The following is an 8,864-nucleotide window of genomic DNA, read 5'->3' as shown; positions in this document are numbered from 1 at the left end:
TCAAATGTTATGCTGATTATCGAGATGTGATTCTGGAAAAGTGTTTAAAGCCACGGACAGGGACATGTTGACCTGCAGCACAGGTGTTAGCATCAGGATAGATATGTCAAGGCTAAAGTCGATTCATAGTTTAGTTTCACTGAGTGTGTCTGATGCATTATCAAGGTTGTCATTGAAGGTTGGTACTAATCATTACGTGTGTCTTCTCCAGCAGATTCAGATTTTTACAGTCCAATTGTTCCTGACACTTGGAAGACATGTCAGCTTTGCCTCAGATCCTCACCATGAGTTCTGAGTCAGTAAAGGTGGTGGTCCGTTGCCGCCCAATGAATGAAAAAGAACGGGCAAACGAATTTGAAAGGGTGGTCTCTGTGAATGTGAAACTGGGCCAAATTATTGTCAGGAACCCCAATGAAGCTTCAGCCAGCAGTCCTCCCACAGTCTTCACTTTTGATTCAGTCTACAACTGGAACTCCAAACAAATAGATCTGTATAATAAATCCTTCAGGCCCCTGGTAAATTCAGTTCTTCTTGGCTTCAATGGGACTATCTTTGCCTATGGGCAGACAGGTACAGGGAAGACATACACAATGGAAGGGTTGAGAAATGATCCAGAGAGGAGAGGGGTGATCCCTAATGCCTTTGATCACATCTTCACACACATCTCACGGTCCCAGAATCAGCAGTACCTGGTGAGAGCATCATATCTTGAAATTTACCAAGATGAGATCAAAGACTTGCTCTCCAAGGACCAATCCCATCGTCTTGAGCTGAGTGAGAGGCCTGACACGGGAGTTTTTGTCAAAGACCTGTCATCATTTGTCACAAAGAGTGTGCAAGAGATCGAGCATGTCATGAAAGTGGGCAACCAGAATCGTTCTGTGGGTGCTACAAACATGAATGAACACAGTTCCCGATCTCACGCCATTTTCGTCATCACTGTTGAGTGCAGTGAGCTGGGTGTGGATGGAGAGAACCATATCAGAGTTGGCCATCTGAACCTGGTAGATTTAGCGGGCAGCGAAAGGCAGGCCAAAACTGGCGCTGAGGGGGAGAGGCTTAAAGAAGCCACAAAGATCAACCAGTCGCTTTTTGCTCTGGGGAATGTCATGTCAGCTCTGGTGGATGGCAGGACCAGCCACATCCCCTACCGAGATTCAAAACTCACCCGTCTGCTGCAGGACTCCCTGGGGGGCAATGCCTGCACTGTCATGGTTGCCAACATTGGGCCAGCATCCTACAACATGGAGGAGACCTTAACAACATTGCGATACTCCAACAGGGCAAAGAACATCAAGAATAAACCACGCATCAATGACGACCCCAAGGATGCCCTACTGAGGGAGTTTCAGGAGGAGATCGCCAGGCTGAAGGCGCAGCTGAAGAAGCGCTCAGGGGAAAAAAAGAAGAAGAAGCAGAGGAGGGCTGGGGAAGGGAGCAATGGTGAGGATCTGGAAGGAGAGACAGAGGATGATGATGAAGATGGAGATGACAATGGAGATTACTGGCGGGAGCAACAGCTTAAGCTGGAGAGAGAGAGGAATGCCATCATGGAGGATCACAGTCTGGTGGCTGAGGAGAAAGTTCAACTGCTCAAGGAAAAGGAGAAGAAAATGGAAGACTTGAGGAGGGAGAGGGAGGCTGGAGAGTTGATTGAGGCTAAAGTTAAGGTAAGCAGACTTTTTTAGAAAGGTTGTGTTTCTGTACAGCTAGAATGTAACTGTTGCCCTAACATGACAAATTAGATTTTCATTAGATGCAACAACTAACTGATTTGTCTATAATGTACAAACAGGCCAGTGGATATTCTTTTAGGTCAGCAGACTATGTTGTTCTGCTAGTGTGAACTGTCTTTATATCCTGTGTGATTTGAAGTGCCATCATGAATTTATTCTTCTCAATTCAGGCAATGGAGAGTAAGCTCCTGGTTGGGGGGGAGAACATAGTGGATCACACCAACGAGCAACAGAGAATGCTGCAGCAGAGGAAGCATGAAATCGCTGAAAAGGTATATCAAACATTTGAAAAGTAGTGTAAGACTGTTTGAAGGTCTCAAGTCAACAAAAATTGATGGCAAGTTACCGGATAGTTTTAGGCCTGCAGTCAAACCCAGTTGACTTTGGGCAAAAGGTGGCGTACAAAACAATGGTGCAACATTAGGAGACCCTTAGTGTAAAACAATTTTTTGGTTCATAATAACTCAACTTCTGTGTTGCCTGATCATACACACAGAGCACTGTGGTCTAAAGTTTAAAATGTGTGTTTGCAGAAAGACAGAGAGCGAGAGATGCAGCAGCAGATGGAGTGTCGTGACGAGGAGACTCTGGAGCTGAAAGAGACCTTTACGTCCTTGCAGCAGGTTGTCGACAGCAAAACCAAGAAGCTGAGAAAGGTATCAGCTCCAACCTACTCTCCTTCCTGTCCTCCACTCATTTGTTTTCAGGATGCATCTCCGGTCCTGGCCACTGCATTCAATAAATTTATTCTGAGTACATACAAATTCACTGCTAGCATAAATTTAATTATTTATAAACGCTTAGGTCACTGCTGACATAGACCCTATACAGCAAGTGGTCTATGCAGACACTGAGTCTGGGGCAGACACCCAGGGAGCCATGCACAGCTTCACTAAGTCCACTTACAGTGATCAATTGGGGTCTTTTCATACACGTTTGGGCCGTGAAAAGTTTTGGAGAGTTGACACTATCATTAGCGCTGCGTGCTTTGTGCGTGCTTTGGCCGCCGCCTCAAGCCAAGCCGAGCGCGTCGCCATATTATCCGGCTCTTCATACATTGACTAAGTTTTAGTCAATTTTAGACTGTTGTTTTTACCTAGTCTGAGTTTACACATTTGTCCGATCACAATGTTTAAAACAAATCAACATTTAAACTGTAACTAGTCAGAGACGTCAGCTGAGTCTGAGATAGACAGAGATATAGAGAGAGAGAGTCAGTGTGTGTGTGTGTGTTAGCGCCATTTCTTTTCTCTAGGCTTCAGGGATCATAAAGAAGCTCCGCAATTCTTTCATATAATCAACCGCCCGTAGTGAGTTCAAGCAGTCTTTTGCAATACGTATATTGCACATGTTGATATCGTGATGACAATATGTTTTCGATACATTACCGTTAATTTTGCAAATGTTGTGTGCTCTGCTTTTGAGGATTTATGTGTCTGGTGATAAAAAGCCCTGCAGGTAAATAGGTCAGGTACTATTTTAAATTGGGTAAAAACATATATGATTGGCTTTGATGGTAGATTCAGTTATTCGACTACTCGTCATGACAGTCAGTGTTTAAGCTAAAGACTGAATATTGTAAAAAGACTGAATATTGTAAAAGTCCTTTTCATCAGGGAAATTCTGGTTTCCTCTCTCCACCTCTGTGCTTCAGGTGTTTGCCAGGTTGCAGGCAATGAACGCAGAAATCCACGACATCCAGGAGGAACACAGCAAAGAACGCCAGAAGCTGGAACAGAACCAGAATGACCTCACCAAGAAGCTCAAACTCAAGTATGGAGCTTGCATATCATACTGTTGGCCATCAGTATTATATCTATGATGAACACAATCTGTCCTGCTACAGGAGAGAACACATATAGTAACAAAGTTGTGCGGTTTCATACTTAGGAACTAGTTCTGTTCAACCAGACTTTCCTTTAAAATATGTATCTGTATTTATTATTAAACTATGAGGTTAAATTCTGTGTATAATTTCTAAACCACATCCTAGAATACGCAGAGCTCCTGGTGTCATAAATGACCCAGCAGGGCAAGAGTCACAAGAATGATTGTGATCAGTCACATCTGAGTGTTTGTGTTTTGCTGTCATTCTCTGCTGGCCATCTTTTCTGTCTCTTACTGCCTCTGGCTGATTGCTTGTCTGTTTGTCTTTCAGACATCTGATCATTGAGAACTTCATTCCCCCAGAGGAGAAGAGCGAATTAGACAGCAGAGTTTACTTTGATGAAGAGGATGAGCACTGGAAACTGAAGCCCATCACGCCTGTACTGAAGTGAGTTACACAATATTCCTAGCACGTTTTTTATCTTAAGTGATTTGTGGCACAGTGAAGTAAACATCATAGCGCAATAGGAAATGATAGGTATTTTTCTATCATTTAATTATATCATATTGCACAGCCCTACTGTCAAATGCCAAGTTTTCCCAAGATGCTTCGCTCACTGTGTGTGTCTGCTTTCAACATGGGATGATGACCAGGCCACCTGACTACGGGAGGCCTCTCTTTTACCACACTTGCTATCCCATGATGAAACTTGGCTCGAGATACAAAGTAAGCTGCACTTCCTCTTCACCTGTTTCCCTGATGAGTCTCTATGCTTAAAAAAACAAACACATTGACTGTACATTCGTCCTCCTCATCTCATGTTACACCACAAGGGCTGAGCTTAAATGTGCAGACAATTGAGACAAAACCTCTTATTTTATTATACATGATATGTTTATAATCAGAGGCAAAGAGCGCAGCACACAGCTCTACGATGAAGCAACGTCACAAGACATCACAAGTTTGAGATCTTTCATTTTATTATGAGTGTATAAAAGAAGCAAGGAAATGGGAGTGTCTAGGTAACAAGAACCATGTAGACCTATTGGTACTGTTCACAGCAGCAGCAGGTGTGTGATGATGTAAATCCTCATGTTCTACTGTTTTTATGCTGCTGTTTGCACATGTAAAATGTGTAATTAATTGTAATTTAAAAAATGTATTGGTAGTTTTATCAAACATTTGAATCTTGTAACGGCGTATGGTGGATAAACCGGTGTCAGTTATCAGTGAGAAAGACATTTAAAATGTGCATCCTTACTCCATTTCGAATATAAAAATGTTTGTGCTTCTCTGCCCCCAGGCTGTACACATCCCGACACTGAAACTGAACCTTCCACCACGGACGACTTTGGACTATCAGGTGCCGGTGGTCGCCCCAGCGATGTTAGAAGCTCTGAGGAACGCTCTCAAGATTGAGGATGTGATGGTGATAGATGCCTCAGACTGTGAAAGGCCAGCCAGCACCATCTCCGGCCTCAGGAAATCAAAGTCTGGGTAAGTTAAATGTCACCTGTAAGCTCTCCTTCAGCTGTCAATACCCCATGTTGTACTTATTTAATAATTCAATTTTCAATTCAGTTACATTTTATGCATAGCACCAAATCACAACGTGACGTAAGAGCTAACTGTTTTGTCCTGAACTTCGGCTGGATCTTGGAATATTCGTTTTTTGGCTGGAAACTAAAGAAAATCATAGAACATGTTAATTAGTCAAAAAGTTTGTTTAGATTTATGACCTTTGCATGGATTCCAACAATCTGTTCAACTCATCACTCTTTGCTCTCTGTCACTCAGTCGATCAAGAGCTAGCAAGAGGTCGAGCAGCCCCTCCAGTCCAGGACCTCCTCTTTACCCAAAATGCCGCGGCCTGGTGCCCAAGTGACAGCTTCAGCCACAACTATCACTACCTCAGACTTATCATGCAACTTTTTGTTGAGCTGTTTATTTTTGTCCAGACTACAGAATCTGGAATTCTGTAAACGTTAAAGAATCAGTAAAGAATGTTTATACTAATGCTGCTTTGTAGGTTTTTAACTGAAGCCACACCATTATGAACTGTTTCCTTTGAAGATTTGAGTTGATACAAGCTTATAAAGTTCATGTGTCCTGCAACGCCATGCCACTAAGAGAAGGAAACTGAACATCTAGTAACTCTTTTAACGTCATAAAGGCTGAAAATTTAAAATTAAAAACATATATAGTGTTTGTATAGGCGTATGCGTGTTGGAGATACAGCTGTTTTAGATTTATGTTTATAAATATATATATAATGTATAGGCATATGGCTTTTTTAACTTAATAAATGTTTATATTTATATATAATGTTGGCAGCCATCGAAGAGTTTGGTTCTCTGCGTATGTCTATCTCTTATTACCGGTAGCAACTGCCCTGGCAAGTCAGTGTTCCCACCAAAGATGCCATTAGTAGCTGCTGCTGCCGCTGCCACTATTTGATCTAGCCTTGCTGTTGAGTAGAGTCCATCTCTGTTGATCCAGCTCGCTTTGGTGCTTTCACGGCAGCTACAGCTGAGTCTGTTTGGTCAGTCTGGCAACCCGTGTTTGGAAGTGGTCAGGCAGTGGGCGGGACTATTGCCTGTTACAATCTATGTAAACAGTCATTGGGCAAAACAAAAACAGACATCCTGGGACGGAACGCAGAATTTATAAAGGGAATATTCAGGCTACACACTGTTGTCAGAGAAGTCAGTGTTTCAATTATCGTGATTCATTAATCTCTGATGATGTATCATGGTTATTTAACTTTTTGATACAGTAAATAAATGACATATAGCTCCTTTAAGGCAAGTAAAGTCTTGTGAAAATGTCTGTCAGCAGATGCCTGGTTGGATCAGATTCAGGCCCTTGTGTTGAACAGCGCTCCTGAGGTTGTGGATATTACAAGGTTGCAGCACAGACCATCAAAACACTGGGCGGAATAAAGAAAAGAGATGATAAGCACAACTGCAGATTAAAAGTGTTGTTGTGCCGGGTGGAAGATGCCAGAGCTCTCGCACAGGAAACAGATAAGTAATGCCTCGGGGTGGAGTTGCTGCCTACAAACAAGTGGTATTCACTGGGGAGATGAACGCTACAGAATATACTGGGCAGAATTATCGAGATGACTGAAGGAGGAAGTTAAGAAAATGCCTTATGTTCTTATTTACTGGAGGTAAAGCCCAGGGGAACGCAGCAGACACATCATCAGAGCTGTGGCAGCGGAAAAGTAATTAGACCATCCCCAAGAGCAGTGGCATTAATTGGAATTATTCAAGGGTGTCATTGTAGTCAGAGGTCAGAGTGGGTGACAGAGAGCCAGTCCAAAGAAGTAAGAGGCTAAAAGGTTTTTAAAAGAGTTTTGGCAACAAAGAAGCAAATGAGGACAATGTCCTTTCTCTCCTTTATTATCACATTTCATTCATTTTATGCAGTTTTTTTATTGAAATGTTTTTAAAACTCATTATTTTATTTCAAGATAATAATAATACAATAATTCATCTAGCTCAATTTACAAGCTTTCGATTACATCTGAGTTTAATTGAGTAACTAAATCTCTAAAAGGAGGCTGTGACGTGCACTTTCTCTAAAGGTTTGAAAAACGTTCAAGCAGCTCTAATCAACAATACTAATAATTTATCTCATGACTATTTGTATGTGGAAGCAGTCACTTGTAGTGACAAACTCACAGAGAACTATGAGGGCACTCAGAGTGTCCACTCCTTCACCGAGACTAACGCCCCCCTATCTCACCATGGTAACGAAAGTGAAAGAAAAAATCTTGGATACGCCCATTTATCCGGATCTGCTTCAAAATGTAATAGTTTCTTTTTTGGGTCATGGCCCACCTCTCCACAAATTTCATGGAAATAGATTCAGTAGTTTTTGAGTAATCTCGCTGACAGATTGACGGACAAACAGCAATGAAAACATAACCTCCTTGCTGAGGGTAATTATCTATCTCTGCAGTTCCCCTGCACTACTGCAGATCTTTGTAGTGTCTTTAACCTCACTGTTTTCAGCACTGTGCTCTTCAACCAAACTGCAGACAAATAGCAGCTGGTGAACAGTTACACATCTATTTCTCCCAGGAGTTGGTAGAAACTACAAAACAGAGCAAAAAGACTGTGAATATTGGACTTAAATTCACCAAATGGACATGCAATTGTCACTAAATCACAACATTTCTCCATAGCTGCTAAATTTGTAAGTTTGCCATTTTAAGTGAAATGTTGAAACATTTTCAACAAGTGAAAATGTTGAAATGTTGAAACTGTTGAAACTATGTCGAAAACAGAAAACAGCTTTAACGTTGTGGCCAATTGATGTTGGCCTTTTATTAAAGAGATGACCCTGAACCATTAGCATTGTGATTAACTTAGCTTTAATATGCAGTTTCAAATATTTTATTATAACCAGTTACGAGTTTTAATGCTGTAGTTGATTGATGTATTGAAGTTGTGTTCAGTATTCCCAAAAAGTGACCAAAACATTAGTTAATGCATCATTTATGGGGAATTAATTGCTGCAGAAGGTCTTTTGCCAGAGCTAATAGCAAAATAAAGCGATGTTACAAATTGTATATTATTGTTGTAATGGCATAATTATGATGTTTTAATTCTAGAAAAATATATTTGAGTTACTTCAGGCCTGAAATACAAACTGTAAAATCCCAAACCTTTAACTAACACGACCTCTGTGTGAGCGCTGAGCCTGCAGGGCACAACCACACTGCTGCGTAAATGCCACTGATTCTCACACTAATAATTTCATATAACTTATGTGAATGTGCCCTGTGCAGGTTCAAACGGCCTCATCACTCATTCTTACTCCCGGGTCAGATCATCCCTGCTTACATCATCCCCAGAGCATAAAACCTTCATCATTTATCCTGCTGAAGGAATGTGACTGCCATCGCTGGACTGAAAGTGCTGTGTGGGCAGGTACACCACACACTCATATATAATACCCATCAAATTGCTCATTAATATTGTGATTCTATTTCCAGCCTCCCTCATGGGATTCGTGCGCTAACCTGCATGTGCACCTCATGCTTTGTTTGACAGCTGGGGTTGGAGATGGTGACCCAGGGGCAGTGAACACACCACATATTTGGACAAAGTTATGCACCTCTCATGCCAGACTATAAAACCTCACTGTGGTGTGAATCTCACGTTAACAAATAGGATTTCTCTCATATGTCAATATAAATAAACAGCAATTATATTATTAAGCACAACTTCCTCTATGATAAGGATGTACGGCTATCCTGGAAGCTGACAATCATTTTCATCAGCAGCACC

The 8,864-nt window shown here is 41.6% G+C and overlaps 1 protein-coding gene across 1 annotated transcript; it reads left to right on the top strand.

Annotated features, from left to right (window-relative positions):
- Positions 1 to 284: 284 nt before the first annotated feature.
- On the top strand, positions 285 to 5,449 carry LOC117759336 (kinesin-like protein KIF3B). The gene is made up of 7 exons (XM_034581403.1): positions 285 to 1,670; positions 1,907 to 2,008; positions 2,270 to 2,392; positions 3,391 to 3,509; positions 3,895 to 4,003; positions 4,868 to 5,061; positions 5,362 to 5,449. The coding sequence occupies exons 1-7, from the start codon at positions 285 to 287 to the stop codon at positions 5,447 to 5,449; spliced, it is 2,121 nt and encodes a 706-aa protein (XP_034437294.1).
- Positions 5,450 to 8,864: the final 3,415 nt, after the last annotated feature.

The sequence above is a fragment of the Hippoglossus hippoglossus genome, chromosome 3 (genome assembly GCF_009819705.1).
Source record: "Hippoglossus hippoglossus isolate fHipHip1 chromosome 3, fHipHip1.pri, whole genome shotgun sequence".
NCBI lineage: Eukaryota > Metazoa > Chordata > Actinopteri > Pleuronectiformes > Pleuronectidae > Hippoglossus > Hippoglossus hippoglossus.
The sequence above is the reverse complement of the archived record's forward strand: the minus strand, read 5'-3'. Positions and strand labels throughout refer to the sequence as shown.

Coding starts and splice junctions, on each gene's coding strand:
- LOC117759336 (XM_034581403.1), top strand. CDS start 285: ATGAGTTCTGAGTCAGTAAAGGTGGTGGTCCGTTGCCGCCCAATGAAT. Junction 1,671..1,906: donor TGATTGAGGCTAAAGTTAAG/GTAAGCAGACTT, acceptor TTCTCAATTCAG/GCAATGGAGAGTAAGCTCCT. Junction 4,004..4,867: donor AACTGAAGCCCATCACGCCT/GTACTGAAGTGA, acceptor CTCTGCCCCCAG/GCTGTACACATCCCGACACT.